Source organism: Annulohypoxylon truncatum (assembly GCF_022578515.1).
Source record: "Annulohypoxylon truncatum strain CBS 140777 unplaced genomic scaffold F4807scaffold_17, whole genome shotgun sequence".
NCBI lineage: Eukaryota > Fungi > Ascomycota > Sordariomycetes > Xylariales > Hypoxylaceae > Annulohypoxylon > Annulohypoxylon truncatum.
In genome coordinates, this window is record NW_025953803.1 from 714,037 (window position 1) to 733,590 (window position 19,554).

At 50.3% G+C, this 19,554-nt stretch overlaps 6 protein-coding genes across 6 annotated transcripts; 4 read left to right on the top strand and 2 right to left on the bottom strand.

Moving 5' to 3' along the window:
* The first annotated feature begins 33 nt into the window (after positions 1-33).
* Positions 34-2,354, top strand: F4807DRAFT_97475 (uncharacterized protein). Its single transcript, XM_048003725.1, has 5 exons — positions 34-187; positions 336-791; positions 887-1,024; positions 1,091-2,166; positions 2,232-2,354. The coding sequence occupies exons 2-4, from the start codon at positions 430-432 to the stop codon at positions 1,689-1,691; spliced, it is 1,101 nt and encodes a 366-aa protein (XP_047854099.1). The 5' UTR covers positions 34-187; positions 336-429; the 3' UTR covers positions 1,692-2,166; positions 2,232-2,354.
* F4807DRAFT_97483 (MFS general substrate transporter) lies at positions 2,280-5,201 on the top strand. Its single transcript, XM_048003726.1, has 7 exons — positions 2,280-2,937; positions 3,002-3,417; positions 3,486-3,564; positions 3,625-3,651; positions 3,713-4,531; positions 4,731-4,790; positions 4,888-5,201. The coding sequence occupies exons 1-7, from the start codon at positions 2,803-2,805 to the stop codon at positions 5,059-5,061; spliced, it is 1,710 nt and encodes a 569-aa protein (XP_047854100.1). The 5' UTR covers positions 2,280-2,802; the 3' UTR covers positions 5,062-5,201.
* A 161-nt stretch (positions 5,202-5,362) lies between these two features.
* On the bottom strand, positions 5,363-6,748 carry F4807DRAFT_97520 (glycoside hydrolase family 43 protein). The gene is made up of 2 exons (XM_048003727.1): positions 6,176-6,748; positions 5,363-6,102 (listed from the first exon to the last, which is right to left on the bottom strand). The coding sequence occupies exons 1-2, from the start codon at positions 6,554-6,556 to the stop codon at positions 5,422-5,424; spliced, it is 1,062 nt and encodes a 353-aa protein (XP_047854101.1). The 5' UTR covers positions 6,557-6,748; the 3' UTR covers positions 5,363-5,421.
* An 885-nt stretch (positions 6,749-7,633) lies between these two features.
* F4807DRAFT_427235 (glycosyltransferase family 22 protein) lies at positions 7,634-10,228 on the bottom strand. The gene is made up of 4 exons (XM_047998139.1): positions 10,022-10,228; positions 9,707-9,965; positions 9,215-9,643; positions 7,634-9,164 (listed from the first exon to the last, which is right to left on the bottom strand). The coding sequence occupies exons 1-4, from the start codon at positions 10,087-10,089 to the stop codon at positions 8,109-8,111; spliced, it is 1,812 nt and encodes a 603-aa protein (XP_047854102.1). The 5' UTR covers positions 10,090-10,228; the 3' UTR covers positions 7,634-8,108.
* A 195-nt stretch (positions 10,229-10,423) lies between these two features.
* F4807DRAFT_97608 (NAF1-domain-containing protein) lies at positions 10,424-12,837 on the top strand. Its single transcript, XM_048003728.1, has 2 exons — positions 10,424-10,609; positions 10,688-12,837. Exon 2 carries the CDS (start codon positions 10,699-10,701, stop codon positions 12,394-12,396), a length of 1,698 nt encoding a protein of 565 aa, XP_047854103.1. The 5' UTR covers positions 10,424-10,609; positions 10,688-10,698; the 3' UTR covers positions 12,397-12,837.
* Positions 12,838-13,270: 433 nt separating this feature from the next.
* On the top strand, positions 13,271-15,614 carry F4807DRAFT_467770 (cytochrome P450; the record flags this gene model as incomplete). The annotated part of the gene is made up of 4 exons (XM_048002531.1): positions 13,271-13,475; positions 13,559-14,538; positions 14,612-14,749; positions 14,832-15,614. The coding sequence occupies 4 exons, from the start codon at positions 13,271-13,273 to the stop codon at positions 15,027-15,029; spliced, it is 1,521 nt and encodes a 506-aa protein (XP_047854104.1). The 3' UTR covers positions 15,030-15,614.
* Positions 15,615-19,554: the final 3,940 nt, after the last annotated feature.

Below are 19,554 nucleotides of genomic sequence, written 5' to 3' on the forward strand. Positions count from 1 at the left end.
CGGATTTAACCAGGTTGCGCCAGGTCAGGGGCACGATGACGATCCGATTTAGCGGGGCGAGCTAACTTGTCGGTTGCAGGACAGCGCTTTGAAAGAGGCACAGCTGCGAAGCTTACTTGCGTATCCAGCCTACCTACATACGTGAAGAGCAGAAATGCTCTCCTCGGTTGCATCAAAAGAGGGTCCAGTGAGTTTTGGAGCTCGGGATACAAATAGATTGTTAATCCAGCGACTGCATTTGCTTCGTATTTTCCCTTTGTTCTGAAGTATACAGTCGTCATACCACAAAGAAAAGTTCAAACGACGCGAAGTTTTAACTAAATAGTGGTCGCCAGGAAGGTAGTCAAAGCACTTGAATAACGCTGAATCTCATCTCGTCTAAAGCGAATATCGTACCGGAACCTCGGGGACCTAGTTAGATCAACAACAATGTCTGCAGCAGAGGAAACTGGAGGAGAGATTACGTCTCTAAGCAACGATGTCTTCTTAATATTCGCTCCGTATCCGGATTCAACGGGATTCGTGGGACGGATCACCAAGCGTTTTAAGGGTCTTCAAGTACGATGGGTCAAGTCATCGGCTAGCCCGCTCGTTCCGCCGAAGGCTGAAGACCTCGACGCCAAGGAGTGGGACGGCGTGACTTTGCTCGCTACATTCATGCCGCCTCCGGCGGAGTTCCTATCCAAGGTCCGCTTCGTGCAGCTTACCACTGCGGGAATCGATCGATGGCCGGGACATGCGATATACCAAGACGATAGGGTCACATTTGCCACTTCTAATGGCTGCCACGCGTGAGTCGACGCTGGTTTTCTATCTGCTGTCCTGCAGAGAACTCTCGCGCCGTTCTTAGCAGATATCCTCAGGTTTAGGCTAACACCATGTGAAGAACGCAGATTGCGGAATGGGTCATAGGTGCGTGGCTCATGCATCAACATGCCTTCCTTACCTATGCCGCGAACATGAAAACGGGAACTTGGCAGTCTCCCTTTACCGCAAAGGTCCAAGATTCAACGGGCATGCGAATGTAAGCATATATGAATAGCCGCCACATCAATAAGGACTTTAATATTGACGCTTCGCTCCGTTGCAGAGGCATTTTGGGATATGGCGCGATTGGGAGGCAGTGCGCACGATTAGCTAAAGTCTTGGGCATGGAGGTTTATGCTTACACGCGCAGCGAGCGAGCGACACCCGAATCACGAAAGGACGACAGTTATTGCGTGCCGGGTACCGGCGACCCGGACGGGCTCCTGCCGGCGAAGTGGTTCCACGGCGCGGCCAAGGAGGATGTAAATAATTTCCTAGGGCAGGATCTCGATCTGTTGGTCATCAGCCTGCCGCTCACTTCTGAAACACGGCAAATTCTCTCGCATGAGCAGTTCGAAATCCTAAGCAAGAAAAAGACGTTCGTCGCGAACATTGCGCGCGGCGGTCATATTAACCAAGACGCGCTTATCAAGGCTCTAGAGATAGAGCAGATCCGTGGCGCCGCGCTCGATGTCACGGATCCGGAGCCGCTCCCCAGCGATCATCCGTTATGGAAAGCTCCAAATCTGATCATAACCCCTCATATTAGCTGGAAGACAGATGCTCTCTTCGGGAGGTTACTGCATCTTATGGAGCTTAATCTCGAGAAGTTAGCTACCGGGCAGCCGCTCATCAACGTGGTAAACCGTCAGCTACATTACTGATAGAATTGCTTCAGCAAAAGATATGATTTAAAAAAAAAATGAATTGGAAATTCGAGTGAGCTTGTTTCGCACCACACCACCGTTATCGTGTATGCTCGATTATAAGCTTTGGCTATTCAGCAATAGTTTGCGGTGGATGCCAGACATACCGTTACCGCAAGCTTGGTCAGTCTAAGACAGGTTAGCACCACCATTCACCCAAGTTCTAGAACACCGCCTACCTACTTGGCAGTAGGTAGGGATGGAAGAATCCAAGCCAGAATAGAAAAACAAACATTGGCGTCAGCACGAAAATATACCTAGTATTCCCGTTGGCTTGAAGATAATACTCGGTACCAAAAGCCAGAGAGTTTGTGCATCTAATAATAGTCGACTCACATAGGTAGGTAGTTAGCTCTACAACATGATTACGACTTGAAGAAGTAAAACGGATGCAAATCCTGCCAGGAAGAAAAACTTTGCGCCCCTAGATAAGGTAAGCATCTTCAATTATCGTTGTATTGTACGCAATATAGGCGATTCTGATTCAGAGCCAAACAGGGCCCGGACGTCCGGTGCGGGTCTCTAAGACCCCCAAAAGGCACTTCGCCATTGTGGCTGACACTAAGGCAAATATCTACACTTTGCTGGTCCCACTACGTCGGAAAGTTCGCGGCTCGCAGAATATAGTGCAGATTTCGTCCGGCAACAAGTACGCCATGTTGTGGACGTCGAGGTTTGACACCGCGATGGGAAAGTCCGGACAGGTCTGGGCTTCGGGATATTACCCACGCGCTTACGTACTATATCGGGATCTCTGATATGGTTGAATATGATAAGCCGCGAGCTTCGGCCTTAGGGATTGACTCGAACTGAAACTACCTAGGTGGCGCTTGTGCGAGCAGGCAAACTTAAGACAACAAGAACAGTCGATCCTTTGAGCAGGGAGGAATATGGTGCGCAACCCTAAATGTTGAAAATGCCATAAGATAACGGCTTCCGCCCACGCTTCACGCACGCGAGGATGCCCGTTTTATATCATCCCGTGTAGCTGGTTACCAGACCTTTCAAGGACGTGCGCATTAAGACGTTACAGTTCGTAGTCACTATATGAAATAACAACTAGCAAGCGATGGCAGAAACCGAGAAGCCGGATATCATTCCGGGCACTGACATCATCTTCACCGATGGGAACAATGGCGAGAATACGACACCCGGTGAGGTCGTGCTCATCCCGCAACCGACTTCCAGCCCAGACGATCCTCTTGTGAGCCCTCATACTAGAGTCCATATTATGTCATAAAGTGAACAGCGTCTAATACCATCTACAGAACTGGAACATGACATGGAAGACTGTTATCATCTTCAACCAGTTTGTCTTTGTGTTCGTGAGCATCATGACGCCGATGGCCATCTCGCCCCTTTCGCTCATCTTCGAAGAGGAGTTTCACAAGACGCTACCCGAAGTCAACATGCTATTCGGCGCCGCGGCCATCACCTTAGGCTACGCCAACTTCCTCATCGTGCCCGCTGCAAACCTGTGGGGGCGACGTCCCGTCGTCTTGGTTTGCGGCCTAATTTGCATCCTAGCCAACATCTGGCAGGGTCTCGTTACGAGTTATCCGAGCTTCCTAGGCGCGCGTGTTATTTCTGGACTCGGTGCCGCTGCGAATGAGAGTATCATGCCTATGGTTGTTGCTGATCTACTGTTTCAGCATCAGAGAGGCAGTAGTATGGCTCTGTATTTGTGAGTGGGATTTGACGTCTGTTAAATATACCTACCGACGAAAGGATGTACTTATCACTTCTATTTAGTTGGGCATATTTCCTCGGACTCTTCATCGGGCCTATCATCTCCGGCGCCATCGCCTCCCAGATCTCATGGAGGTGGTTCGTAAGTCTTTAAACCCACCCTGAAAACTAAATCTCAAACATACTAACACCAATCTTGCAGTTTTGGGTTTGCACCATCCTGCAAGGTGTAAGTTCTCCCTACGCGTCCCCTATATTCCAATGTACGTCATGTATCTAACCCACCCAAGGCAAGCTTCATCTTCCTCCTCGTCGCCCACCCGGAGACAAAGTACGACCGGCCAGCTCCCGCGCGACCCTCAACCAGCCGCGACTCGACCGTAATCAACGTCCGCGTCTCCAACACCGGCGCCGTCGCCGAAAAGTCGGAAAACGGCGGGTCCTCCAGCTCCAGCACCGAGATCGCGAACACGCTAACCACCGCGCACCACCGCGCCACCGGGCGTCCCTCCCGCGCGCAGTTCTCCCTACTACCAATGCGCAAAAGCTTGCGCTTCCGGCATTCGTACAACAACAACAGCAGCTCCAGCTCCAGCTCCAGCGGCCCCTCGACCCCGCACCGCAACGACCAAAGCGTAGCTTCGACCCTGCTCCGCGACGTGGCGTCCCCGATGCAGATCCTGTTCACCTTCCCGATCGTGGCGTGGGCGTCGCTGTCGATGGGGTTCGCGGCGAACTCGCTGCTGGCGCTGAACCTGACGTCGGCGCAGGTGTTCGGCGCGCCGCCGTACCTGTTCACGCCGGCCCAGATCGGCTTCGTCAACTTCGCGTTCGTGGCCGGCGCCGCCGTGGCCCTGGTCACGGCCGGCCCGCTGTCGGACCGCATCGCGCTGCGCCGCGCGCGGAAGAACGCCGGCGTGCTCGAGGCCGAGATGAGGCTCCCCGCCCTAATGCCGTATATTTGTGCTAATGTGGCCGGTATGGCGGTCGTGGCTGTGGGATACCAGCGCGCGTGGCCCTGGGAGGCGGTTGTTATTGTTGGGTATACGTTGGTTGGCTTGCAGGTTGTGGGCATTCCGGCGGTTGCTATTGCGTATGCTGTGGATAGCGTGAGTCGTCCATTTCCGTTGTTCCCTTTCTATGGCGCTTTTTTGCCCCCTTTTGCGAGTCGGTTTTGTGTCGTGAGTGGGAATGGGCGAGAATTGCGTTATGATCCCACGAAGAGATTCCCACCCCTGAATGACTATTCTTAATTACATTGACGATATGAGAATTGAGGAAACTATTGCTAACTCTGGTGAATTATAGTACAAGACTTTGCCCGGGGAAGTCATGATTGCGGCCACCATTGTGAAAAACACATTCGGGGTAAGTTTACTCACTCATCTATCTCCTCTCCGCAGGCGCACCGCCTTGGTACACACGATCCACTCAACTTGACCCTGACCTAATGGAAAACACCTAGTTTGGCATGATATTTTTCTTCAACGACTGGGCAGCACGATCAGGATATATCAAGCCCGTTCTAATGATGATGGCCCTCACGATTGGCTTCTCCATCCTTGGGCTGTGTGCCTTTACTCTCTGGGGGAAGCAGTTCCGTCGTTGGACCAAGGACTCCAAATTGCACTCGCTATAATCGATGGATCTCAAGCCGAGGCGTGGCTCGGTACGAAATTCGTCCGGTTCATGTCCTCCTACTTATCTATTAGATGGTATAATAGACGAAGGTCAGAATCGGAGTCGGAGTTACTCAGAAGCAGCTCATAGAGCACACCAGACCATCTATCGTGCAATTTTTGTCGTGATTTCACAGAGTTACTATATACCAAGGTCAATGTTGAATATACAAAAGCTCACTCCATATATAGAAGGGGAGTGAAAATATATACAAGAAGTTTTCTCCAGGTCGTCACATATGTACCACGTCTCCTTTCAAATGAATACGATAAAATGCAAAAAAGTACTCATCCCAAACATAAACGCCACCCCCATCCAATCAAACCCCCGAAATCGACGTCCCGCTAATAGTCAGCTCAGCACTATACAGCTCCCTCGCGCCGCTCCCGCCTTCGTTCGCAGCCAACCGGCCGTGGAAGACCACGTTCTTGCCGTTGGGGTCGATATCCAGACCGCCCGGCCCGTACACGCCCTTGTTGTCGGCGGTCCGGATGAGGATGCCGCGGTTAGTGTAGCTGCCGTCGATGGTGCTCGAGAAGGCGTACTCGACGTCGTAGTCGTCGCTCGAGTAGCAGTGCGCGCTGTAGAACAGCACGTACTCCCCACTGCTGATCTGGTACAGCGACGGCGCCTCGACCACGCCGTCGTTGGACGCGCCCTCGTTGTCGAGGATCGTCGTCGCTGTGCCCTCCAGCGTCATCGCGTCCCGCGCCATCTTCTGGATCATGATCGGCGTCGACTCGTACGAACCCGAAGGCGTCCCGCTCTGGCACGTCGTCAGGCCCCCGAGGCTGTTGCCGTCGACTTTCCACAGGATCCACCGGTCCGTGCCGTCGTCGTAGCCCGACGCGTCGATCACGCCGCCGCCGGCCGCGTCGCAGATCAGCGGGCTGCTCTGCGGGGTGAATGGGCCCACGGCCGTTGCTGATGTGGCGACGCCGATGCAGTGGTTGCCGCCGTTTTGGTGCGCCGTGTAGTACATCACGTACGTGCCGGCATCCTGTATGTAGTTAGCCTACCAAATTCTTATTGTGTCATTGGAATACGCGATACTGCGAATCCTAGAAACATACGTTCTTCTGAACATCTGGCGCCCAAACACTCTGATCATCTGGGTCAACCCACGACCCGGGGTCCGGCAGAGCGTCGGTGGTGGTAAGCGTCCAGGACAGGGTGTCAGAGGAAGTGGCGACGGGTATGACTTTGCCATTGGACGATGTCGCGTAGGCTTTCCACGAGCCGTCGCCATATATTAGACTGGGGTCTGGGAAGTCGACGCCCATGAACGGACCATATAAGGCCCGGTGCTTGAGGCCACTGGGGGTGGCCATGTCGATCTTAGTTATATTAGCCAAACCGAGTGTGGGTAGCTCTTCGATAGCCCGGGGAACATTGTGCTGAGATGGAAGTCCCGCGACCAAGCCGGCGCCCAGGGAAAGGAGAAGACTCTTCATGGCAGCTGTCAAAGCGAGCTATTCAGGTTGTCTGAGTCAATAGGAACTGCACGAGTGCAACAAGTGCATCCTTTCAGACACGCGTTTTTTGTTTCGCAAGCCATGGCGGCTGTAATTTATAAGAGATCCAGGAATGCGAGTGTATTCGGCATTATTCGGCCTTTTCCCTAGCGTTCCTATACGCAGTACGCAAGGTACAATTGCCAGCGCGGTGTGGCTTCAGAAGTTGAAACATTGTCAACGACCGTCTGCCCAATTAGCGACAACCACGCTTTGGGCCCTGGTAAGGGCAACGAGTAAGCAGCACATGGCGCAGAGGTTGGCCCAAGGTCGTAATAGGCAGGACCTGGGGTAGGTAGGATCGGCTGGTAATGTGCCGTCCGTTTACCTATCCAATTGGGACAGGTAGCTCGCGATCCTTTGAAATTTGGGAGAAAAAGAAAGCAAAAGTCGCAGTCGTTCGAGCGGTGCGTTGGCGATGGCACGGTTCCAGGGGGGTATGGGAGATGCAGCCGTCCAAGCCCCTAGGTCCCTTAGATCTGGCCAAGCCCTGTCATAACCAACTAGGCAAGCCGGTTTCTGGTCGCAGGCATTAACGTTGCATGATCCAAAAGGGTTAAGTCGCTCATTTCTTAAATCTATTTTCAGACAAATAGGCATGCCTGGCTCATCGGATTCCCTTCCTTCTAATCTGAAGTGTCCATCCCACTAGGTAGCGATGGGTAGCGTCTGATACTCGTCGCGATTCGTAATCCTTGACCCTGTTAGGGCAGTTGATCGTCGCTGTCAGTCTCCAGAATTCCAGCGTGGTGACATGGATCGCAACACCGAGGTTGTCAATGATCTTCTTTGATCAACGCTGGACATTCCGAGTCCTTGGGTGGCTAGATAAGATTTCAAGCTTAAATTGACAGCGTTTGGCAATCGAAACAAATGTTTTAAGAAACATGTTCAGGCATCAGCCTCGGTAATATAGTTTTTATTAATGTCCAATGTAGGAAGAAATGGAGCAAATTGATCACTATAAAATCAATTAAATTCTATCTCCAACAGGAGGGTTACATCCTACCTGAGGAGGTACGTACGGCACTATACTTGACGCGTATGTGACTGAGATCAGACCGCCTAGAACGCAACGCAGCTTGACAAACCACGATTAAATCCGACCGAAAAAGCCAGAGCTCAGGTTATGTATGTGACTGGTTATGTGCAGAAAGCCCTTAATGGGGTTTGCTGAAATATCGGTGATGCCTGTATGTCTGTGTTGTTAATACGCGTCAACGCAAGGTAATTACGGGGCAAAAGCCCCGTCTATAAGCTGCTTATTATTATCCCGCCTTTTACCGCCTGACACATCCTTAGATACATTATTTTCAGCCATGTCGACGGCATTTTAAACGCATCTAACAGATTACCAGCAGTCATTGGTCGAGGAAGGTCAAAATCGAGGGGTAAGATGTTCAGCTGTGTTGATCATTTATTCAATTCGCTTACAGTATTCAACTCCGCCACTCATAGCGCGAAAACAGGTGCCCAGGCCAAGAGCCTTAGTTCATCCCTTTCTCTGCAATAAGCAATGTTGTCCCCATTTCCTTCTAAATTTCTCGGGCACGAAGCTCCAATCGGGCACCCAGAGTACTCTCGCTACAAGATGGGTTCGTCCCGCATCGAGAAAAGGTTCGCACTTGACGATTTCCCAGTTCTCCTCGTCAGCAATGTAATCCGGCTCATTTGGCGGTAGGGGGTCATGATTCTCCGGATACTGTGTATCGACCAAGAATGAGCATTGTCTGATGTCCACATATTTGCTCATGTCCTCCTCGTTACGATCGTTCATGCCCTTGGTTGGTAACCATGTGCCACTCCAGAAGCCAAAGCCAGTTCGCGCTTCGGAGAATTCTCCGGGCAGTAGTCCGCGGAACTCTGACCGAATGAACTTTGCATGCATATCTCGAGGTAGGAAGTAAGAGCTGGGGAAGCGGTACCATTCTTTTCCGAAACAGACGTGATCGCCACGTCCGCCTAGACCCTGCTGGCCGAATACGCCTGCTCCAAGTGGTTGGTAGAGCTTAAGAGGCGCAGAGTAGGCCAAGAACACGCCGAGAATGCGAGCTATACCAATATTCAAAGATAGAAACAGCACGCCCACGACGGTTAGAAGCTTTAGACGTGCTGGGATCTTTCCAATGAGAGTCTTCGGGTCGGAATTACCAAACCCTGACAAGAGGATGTGGAATCCTATGGCGGCATTCAAAGCAACAAATGGATACATAGGGTACATGAATCGCTCCTCCTTATGTGGCTGAATGGTGAATATGCCAAGCCACATGTAAAAGGGGGAAAGGAATACAACGGTGCGTATTCCTGATTGAAATCCATGCTGTTTCGCAGAAAATGCTTTCTGTATAAGGAATAGCGGCAGAGATAGCAAGGCGAGAATAAACCACATGTTAAAATTGATGGTAAGATTCCGGAAGTAAAACGTCCACGGTTCTGTCCCATAGAGATTCGGACCCCCTGTCGAGGAAAATATGTTATACTTGACTATGTTCCACGAGACCACTTCCACCTTCTTGTAGAAGAAAGTGTTTATAGCAGTATCACCGGCCTGGACGTGTTAGAACTAAACCCCAGAATTTCAAGGGCGGAGTGACCTACAAGAAGAAGGAGAGCAGCAATGACACCTCTGCTGACTCGGACAACAGCTTCGTAGAAACGCTGGCGATCTCTCAACAGGGCAACAACAGCAAAGATACCCTCTTCAATTAAGAATGGGGCACATAGGGCGGATGCGAAAGGCCATCCCAAAATACCGCCGACGGCAAACCACCAGATACCCCAGGAGGTCTTGATTCCACCTCTCCAATTCATGAATGCGGCGGTCCCCAGTAGAGTGGTGTACATGGCAAAGCTAGATGGTAGATAGGCCGTGCTCGCATGGAAGTTTCCCGGCGACATTACCGTAGCCATCAGAAAGAATAGGCCTATCCGAGGATTCAGGGTAAAACTGACGACGCGGAATAGAAGTACTTGGCATAGTGAACAGACGAATGCCAAGATATAACGAATAAAGTAGAACTCGGAGACCTGTAAAAGTTAGAGCGGCCCTGTTGAAGAAATGCAGAGTTGGTTCAATAAGTACGTGTATACCTTCGTGGACTGTGGTAGTAGCCTCCGGATATTACCGACTATAGCATGTAGTGCGATGTAAGACCAACTTCGAATGCTATAATCTGGCGAGTATTCCCAGGTCTGCAGGCCATAGCCGTGAGAAAGATAATGAGTTGGCTCCCAATAATTGAAAGTCTCATCGCAATCTTGGATGGGTGCAAATAATGCTGCAATGAAATTGGCAATTAGAAAGACATAAAAGGCCTTTATTGGCTCAATCATGAACGGCGTTGGTCCTCTGCATTAGTTTATTAGCTTGTGGTAGTCTCTTGTAGCTTGTTCATTCTAACAAACCTCTTTTTAGCATGTTGTGCGGTTGGATGAACAAATTCCTCCCGCCGCTGGGCATCTGTAGGAGGCATACTGACAGAGCCTTACCTGACGGTCCTGGTTCATAAAAGCAGTTGAGGATGGTGAAGATGCGCACTGGGAGAAAGACGGACACTTTTATTTCGTATGTTAAAAATGTTGAGTTAAGTCTAAGAGCTAATTGGGTCCAATTGGAAATGACGTTGCTTCGTGGCTGCTTGAGGACCCCTGTTGTCGGATAGTTATCGGGATAAAGTACCATGTACAAGTTCATCTCTCGATCCGATTGGGTTATGAATCTACACTGTACCTCAAGATTTTCCGGGTCCACTTTATTTTTCTAGAATTCAATTGACCTTTCAGATGCTTTAACGATTTGAGTTCGCGCCTGTTCATCCAAAACTCAATCTTTCAAGATTTTTTCTGTGAGAAAATTGAGGTGCACCTTGCATCAAGTACTTTTGACCTTATCGTGCCATTCACGACATTCACATCCATTCTATTCATACAAGGGCAGAAATACTTGAAAGAAGCGCGACTCCAGGACAACACTTGCCAGTCCGTCGCATTCTAGTAGGTCGCTTTTACTATTATTTCCTCGTACACTTATGTTCTAATTTTGGGGTCAAGAAATAATTAACATTCTTACAGTTTTCTCACATATGGCCGGTCACTTTGAGATCCCTGGTCTGATGACTTCGTCAGAACCAGTCTCAACTCAAAACCAGCCAAGACCCCAAGACGATGCTCAACCAGTGACCTCACAAGTAATTTCTCATCCCTCCACGGAGATGGAGGTTGACACTACCATCCCCGTGGAAAACGTACCGCCTACTGAAAATGGCGAAAATGGAAAAGAGGAGTTAGAAAATGCTGACGCTCAAATCACCGACGCGCCGCCTAGTCCCCCTTCGTTGACCTCGGCATTGGAGGCTCTGCTTGGCGGTCTTGATCCCCAACCGCAAGAGGTGAGCGCCACGCCTACTCAACCTAATGGTGTAGAACATAATGGGCAGACCCAAGAGCAGACCCAAGAGCAAGAAACCCAAGGTGACCCTGAATGGGAAGAAGATTCCTCCCCCCTCGAATCATCATCATCCGATTCAAGCAGTTCAGACGATTCAGATGACGACTCGGAAGATGGCAAAAATTATGAGTTACTTGGTCCTGAGGAAACCGCCCGCATTCTGATGGAGATGGAAGGCGGCTCAGATGACGAAGGCGAGGGGAAAACTAAAGGACTCGGTAGTGGAGCTCAGATTCGGACTAAGAATGAGTTACCTGAAGAAGTAGTACCCAAGCCAGATGTTACCATCACCCCCGAAATGACCGTTACCGAACTAGGCGTGGTTGAGCACATTGTTGAGAATACGGTCGTGATCAAGGCCAACACAACGGGCGAGTACCAAGTTGTTGATACTGGCTCAGTCCTCTGTACCGAAGATCGCACCGTTATTGCGGCTGTAGCGGATTTAATCGGCAATGTAAGACAACCTCGTTATACTGCAAGGTTCACAAATGAAGAGGAAATTAAGGGCTTTGGTCTAGAGCTAGGAACCAAGGTGTTCTATCCGCCCTCACATGCGACATATGTCTTCACACAAGCACTTCGAGTACAGAAAGGTACGGATGCTAGCAACTGGCACGACGAAGAGGCTGGCGATGATGAAATGGAGTTCTCGGACGATGAGAAGGAGGCAGAGTATAAAAGACAGCAGAAAGCTAAGAAGAAGGCGGCCCGTGGTGGAAAGGGTGGTGCGGGAGGACGAGGGAGCCATTCCGAGGCGCCCTCCTTCCCCGCGGCAGGTGGTTTACAGTATGATGACGATGATGATGGTCCTTACCGAAAGTTAGCAAGGCCTTCGAGTTTTGCGCAAGGTCAACCAGCCTCTTCAGAAAGTGGATTCACGAACAATCATGCGAATAACGGCCCATTCCGAGGTGGCCGTGGTAGAGGTCAACGGGGCCATGGTCGCGGGCGCGGTCATCGTGGAGATTCGCGAGGTGGCCACCCTCTACCACCCAGACCACCTAGAGGACAAGACTACCAACCACAATCTCACCAATATAACTACAATCCAGTTCCGCCACCTCCTGCTGCCAACACAACATTTCCGCCATCACTGCCTTTCTACGGTACACCTAATGGTCATGCACAACCCAGCACGCAATTCCCTTTTCCATGGCCACAAAACATCCCGCAAGGTTTTGTCCCACCCCCGCCGCCTCAATTTACAGGACAACAAACAGGAACAAACCCATACTACAGTCCAGAATTTTTCGCCGCTTTACAGAATCAGATGCAAGGACAACCTAATCAGCAAGGAGGCCATTGGCCCGGACATGGCGGTACCGGATAGAATTCTAACACTATGGTTGGTAATACAGGCATCGCCGCCCGGCGGTATGATAGTTGAGATGGAAATTAAGCCCTCAGCTCCGCTACTCAGAATGGTAGGACGATATCGGGCTTCCGCGATTATACTCTTAGTGAGAGAGTATTCAACATCATGACTGTCCTTCTGCCAAACAAGGTAAATCGCATGCGCCAAATTTCCGAGAGACGAGTCATAAGACACAAGGTGAAGTAAGGCCAGGGCGAATCTCTCCAGTACTAGACGACATATTCACCTGAGGGATGTTGTACAATGATAACCTTCGATAGTTCAACTAGCATCGGAAGTCAGATGCGGCAGATACAAGGGAACATTAGCCCACGAGGATATACGTCTGTGGGAGCATAGGAGTTTAGGAATGATTAATAATAATCTCGGACACTCCTATTACCAAATGAAACGATTTCTATTGGCGTGAATAACCTGGAGATCGTCTTAACGAACTTGCTTCGAAACTGTCTGTGACATATATTTGATCCACAAACTCCACATACAGCGTAACCGAACTACCGCGTATCGTGCCCGATGCTAAAGTTTTAGTGAACGTCTCACCGGCAGTTACTGACCCCAACCCCAGGTTTGTGATAGCGTCGGCGGCGGGTAGGATAGAATGTCCGAGGTGCCTATTCACACGATTCTTCCCCGCTGGCGGTCTTGGAACCGGCGTGTAACACGGAGCACGAAGGACGAATGCTATAGCCTTTTGCAATGGGGCATCTCGACTCACCTCGGTCTCCGTTTAACACCGCCATTTAGTGTAGGAGGCTAAATCCAGGCCCTTTGCCGGCGTTATGTATCCTTCACATACCTGAGAGGCGTTCCATTTTTACTAGATACGATGTTTACCATGCTTTTCAAGCTCGTTGTGGTCGCGGGCTGTTTTGGTGTTTTTCAACTGCTTCTTCGTGTGTACAGACACCTGACGTCGCCTTTGCGGTCTGTCCCCGGACCTTTCCTTGCAAGATTCGCAGACGTTTGGTACTTGTGGGCGTTGAAAAAGGCGAATTTCGAGGTGGTTAATAAGGAATTACATAAGAAATATGGTGCGTCCGCATTCCTAAACTTACCTACGTACCTGTATTCCTATCTAGGTCACAAGGAACAGCCACAATAACCGCTTCGTCAGGCCCTATTGTTCGATACGGGCCGAATCGCTACAGTTTCGACGATCTAACCGCCACGAAGACGATTTATGGCCATGGATCCCAGTTCAAGAAGTCCGACTGGTACGGCGCCTGGAACCGGCCCGATACCTGGAACTTGTTCGCGGAGCAGGACATCTTGAAACACTCGAAGTACCGCAGGCAGTACCAGAACGACTACAGCATGTCGTCGCTCGTAGAATACGAGCCCTTCGTGGACGAGTGCGCGGCTCTGTTCGACCAGCGGCTGCAAGAGCTGTCGCAGAGCGGTCTGCCGGTAAATATGGCCCATTGGATGCAGTGCTATGCCTTCGACGTGGTCGGTTGCATCACCTACTCAAAGCGGCTCGGTTTTCTTGACCAAGGGTTGGACATAGGAGGTTTCATGACGGCCATAAATAATGGTCTAATATACTCAACCCTCGCCGGCGTCTACCCGTTTTCCCACCCGTACCTCTTCGGCGCAATCAGTCGTTTCGGCGGCGGCGGCATAGGATACGTGATCAACTTCACGATGCAGTCCATAGCGGAGCACCAAGCTCCCGCCAAGGTCGTGGACGAAGACGAGAAGCCAGCCCCGGGCAAGTCGAGAGACTTCCTGTCCAAGTTCGTCGCGAGGCATCACAAAAACCCCGACACGTTCACGACGCTGCACATCATACAGGGCTGTGCGGCCAACATGGTCGCCGGGTCCGATACTACGGCGATCTCGCTCTCCGCTATCCTGTACTATCTGCTCAAGAACCCCGAAACTTTCGCGAAGCTCCGCCAGGAGGTCGAGGAGGCGCAGCGCGCCAGTGGGACGGCTTCAAAGGATATCTCGTTTAAGCAGAGCCAGGAGATGCCGTATCTGCAGGCCGTCATTAAGGAGGCGCTTCGTCTCCATCCCGCGACGGGGCTCCCGATAGAAAGGGTTGTGCCGGCTGGCGGTGCCACGATCGCCGGCCGATTTTTCCCGGAGGGTGTATGTACTTACCTACCTATTTAGAGATTAGTTGCGCCTCTGGAAGTGAAATATCTAACATGTGTTTACGCAGTCGATCGTGGGGGTCAACACCTGGATCGAGCACCGCAACCCCCGCGTTTTCGGCGAAGACGCGGACGCGTTCAAGCCGGAGAGGTGGCTATCCGACGACGCGGAAAAGATTTCCTTCATGAACAGGCACTGGATGCCCGTAAGTCCTTGCCCCTCCTCCTCCTCTTTGCTCAAGGGCTGCGCCTGTCCAGCAAATATATCCTCTAACTTATGACTCGTAGTTCGGACTTGGTGCTCGAACTTGCATCGGCAGACATATATCGCACCTCGAGATTTCGAAACTCATCCCTCGGCTGGTTCGCGATTACGACTTTGAGCTCTCGGATGACGTAGCTAAGAATGGGTGGCATACCGACAATTATTGGTTTGTGAAACCGAAGAACTTCATTGTTCGCGTTGTGGCGCGGAAGGGCCTGTAATCCGTATACCGTATAGCCTCACTAAGAGGCAGCTTCATGAACAGCTAGTATTGATGGTAAAGAGGTGATGAGGCTCCCATCGTGAACCAATAAGCATCTAACCGGCCTCAAATTAATGTAACTGTGTTGATGTCAAGTAGCGCCTTAGGCATATAGTACATGTCGGATATCCGAATCGACGAATTAGCGCCACGATTTTGCTTTCAAATTCGACAAAGAGGCTGCAAGACAATTGCATTGAGACCTAGCTCGGCAATCTATACGATATCCAACCCCCTGAGCTAAGATCCGAGAGACACGAATTACTAGGTACCAAATGGAAAAAGTGAAGCCTGCTAATTGTGGTTACTGCGTAGGTAGTGTCCTGGTCTAAGTATCTCCAGCTAGCAAGTATCTAGCATACCCTCTAAGGCTGCATTAGTCCCGACCCCCCGAGCTGTTGACGATGGCGCCATGCAAGCCACTATTCTTCTGAAGATACAGCTCGGGAGGAGAGGTTAAAATAGGCAGGTAAGAGATCGTGGCTTACGCTGCCGTTTAAAGCCACGTACTAGTAAAGACAGTCATCAAACAGAAGATTGCTACAGTATTCATCGATGCGGACGTTTCTCGTACAAAAGCAGCTAAGCAGTTCGTCGCGCATTAGCCTTCTCCAACCTACCAGAATGAGGACCTAGCCCGATGCACCGTACTTAGCGCGGAGGGCCTGTTCTCCCGTGTGGATTCGTATTGTACAGAGCATAACTCAATTTTTCAAGCTTCCAACACAATATTCTTGTTTTACCATAAAACACGTCTTAATAGACTTGCTATTTCTTTCATTTCTTTTAACGGAGGGGCATGGGGAGGACAATGAGATGTAAGGGCATGCCGCATACGATAATACAATGGCCCGCCAGATGGTTGGGAGCGCAACACGCCTTACTTTACAGATCCGGTGAGGTCCGTTCAGCCTCGCAAGCAAATTTCATCATTTTCATCGGTAACCAGGATCGGTAGGGCTATTCCGCGCCGTTGGGAATAGGACGTGCGATGTCACGATGTGACGACAGCCGAAATACTCTTTTTATGTAATCGGGACTATCTTCCTCCCACGTTGTGGTGAAGAGAGGGCCATTTGGGTACGTAAGCACATGCCCACGGTTTGTTCCTTTGCTTAGTGTGTAAAAGGTGACGATAGTCGGCGATCCTCCACACACACCATCGGTGGAACAAAATAATGATCGACCTGTAAGCACGATAAAATGACAAGGATTAGCAGAGTCGGCAGTGTGACTGGCTGAGTAGTGGGAGGGCAGAAATTAAAGAGCGCGGACCGACAGACGGAATTGGAAGATGGTTGCCCAACTTGGGCGTTTCACAAGGCTAGAGTAATTTTAAAAGAGGCACGATAGAGGTTCGAGAAAGAATAAAGAATGATGATAAAATAGCTGAATGGTCAGATTGGGAATAAATACATCGGCCGAAAGCGACTGGGGCATCCCAGCGGTCCAACGAGGGGACACGAGCTCGCAGGTCCAGGAATCCCTCACGACCACGCGGGAGGAAAACGCAAAATCGGTAAGTCCAAAGATAGAGTCAAGGAACCAAACGTCATGTTGCGTTCCACGGCAGAAAATATCGTGGATATCGTGGCTTTAGCTTTATTGGAGACGATTCGACCCAATGAGATCGTGTCCGTGTGGATCCTTATCAGATCATTGGTTTTGACAGATTTCTTCAACTGCTTGCTTCGGTGGCGTCCTTCCGACCTCCCCAGATGGCTTCCGGTTACACTGGAATATGAAATCTTCAATATAAAACTTGAGATATTCTAAACAAGGTATGAGATGCCGTAGCCGTAATTGGGACTTGGTTTCCTTTGCCACTATATCAGCCACTGGAGAGAAACGGAGATATTCATTTCATCAATAAATGCATGAAATCGTGCCATTGACTCATATGAGACGGCCAAGTGAATGAAGCTGACGACACTTCGAATACCTTAATACAGACTACGCCCTGTAGGCGAGCTTCAAGTGGCTCTCAGTGGCTCTAAGTGGCTTTGAGTGGTGTTTCTCCAGGTTGTAAAAACTTTCCCAAGTCGATTAAGGGGGTAGAGGGGCTGGGTACTTAGGTACCTACCTATTTTCGTACCCGGCATCACCTTCGGTTCTCTTTGTGCCAGCCAATGGTAATCAAGTGGAGGATGGTTACCCCTGACGCATCCCTGACGTACCCTTACTAGCTCTAATTTCGCGTAATCTGCACCTTAAGCAATTGTCCAATCAGAATAGCTTGGTTCCTGAGAGTGGCGCTTCTGTGCCTGACTAGCGCATGGAGCTTGGGCCAAGTCGGCCGCCAGAGAAAGACCGAACATGATCAACGTCGAGAAAGAGACGGGGAAAGATGGGACGATCTTCAATTGGGATTTTGGGACGATTTGCGAGGATGGGATGAACCGGTGGACTCTGATGGGTGATTCGGTGCTAACAGCGTCCCAATCTACACCATGGACTGGATTTCTCTCCTCGATTGCATCAACTGTTTTGCGAGATTTTTCTTCCCGTATTTAGAGCACGGCGGGACCAACATCGTATGTCGTATCAATGTCTTAAAAGCACCCAAACAAAAACATACGTGTGCTATACGAGCAGTCTAGGCGTTGGTGTGTAAATTCAAGTTGGACAACGAATTACCCAACCGTTAGCAGCCTTAAAAGGAGGATTCTAGTCGAAGACTGGAGGTAATTAGCTGGGTAGGGGATGTCAAATTATTCTTAATGCGTTGGTGCTTGTGAATAGAAATATACTACAAGTAATTTTGTGTTTATGCAAACACTCAAGAAAATAGCCGGCAAGGGTTTATCATCCAATGGAAATTCGAGAATAACATTCCTTGCTAGGGAAACAAAAGAAACCACGATCGTCCGTGGTGTACTGCGTACGGGTGTACTAGTGTACATGTGTAGCTGCCCTGGCTGGTACCTATCGGGAAGCACCTGTCAACCGCCCACCTGCTACTTTGTCCGGAGTACCCATCGGAGTACTTATCTGGGTACCTACGTAAGTACCCCGTAACTGGACGCGCTAAAGCGGTTGTATGCCAGTAGCGAATGAACCTTGGAAGCCTACTACTCTACTATTCCCATTCCTCTCTTTCCTCCCTCTCTTTCTTCCCTTTCCCTCCTCACCGTCCACCTACGTCGCAATCCCGCACGCGGTCTCTCCCCCTCTCTTCACGAGAATTGCGTTTTCTTCGTTGAATCCGTTCTCACTTCCATTCTTTTTTTCAATACCCTCTCTCGATTTTTATCGACGACTAACACCTTCATTACGCAACATATCGCGACTCGCCGCCTTGCAGGCCGATTAAATTCACCTTTTTTCCTCACGGTAAACAAAGCGCGAATACGAACTTCATTCCCGCCCACCTCTGCAGGTACCGAGTCGCATACTACTCATGACACTTACGTGCACATTACGTTCATTCTACATTCGAAAATAAATAAAAAAACCGACACTTTACACGACGACTTTACCCTAGTGCAAACATAGCTTCACACGCGATTTAAGCAGAGCACGGCGCCTACGACATACGCGCAACACGATTGTACTTATTTTTGGACGATTTTTTGGTGGATGAGAAGAATTGTCAATTCATTGTACTCAGTTTAAGGACGATCTGAACAAAAATGCCGGGCCATCACAATCACCGCCATAAGAGGCGGGATGTGTGGGATGAACTAACTGAGGATGTTAAGAGCTTCGCAAGTGAAGCTAACCCTTTCAAGACGGCCAATATTCAGGCCAAGGCACAAGCTGCTTCGACGGTTTATCATACGGTGTACGAGACCATGGCTAAGACCTTTGATGGTCCCATTGCAGGCTACTCAACTTTGGGTAAAACCGACGATGCCGCAGAGACTCAAGCTGTTGCGACACCCACTTCGGTCATACAGGTGCCAACAACTGCCACGCAAGCTAAGATCGCGGATACGACAGCTGCCTCTCTCGACACAGCTGAGGGCACACCGACCAAGACCGCAGCGAAGACGTCTGATACTCTCCCCTCATCAATTGGACATACAACTTCTGTTGACCTAAGTGGAGAGTCCACCCTGGCTGTTGCGACTAGTACCCCGACGACGCTTTCTCAGGCCACTAAGAATCTAGAATCATCTTCGGCGGTAACATCTGCAACGAATGCGGAGGCTCAAGCCTCTGCTTCTTCTACCGCAGCAGCGACGACTTCTTCCAGCCCTGACACCGGCGCCGCAGCCAAGGCCGGTATCGCTATTGGCGTTTTAGGCGGTGTTCTTGTGGTTGCATTGCTTGTTTTCTTCCTGGTTAACAAACGCAGAAAGCAGCAAGCTCAACAAGTCCAGGATAATGAGAAGGTTCCCGGACCGATTGGTGGTGGCCGTCCGTCGTCTATGCTTTCGACACAGACCAGTGCTACGGCACCTCAGCTAAGCCTTCGCCCAGTAACCCAGTTCAACCCTACTTTTGGCGAGCGACGATCAAGCAAGGGCGCTGCTCTTGCA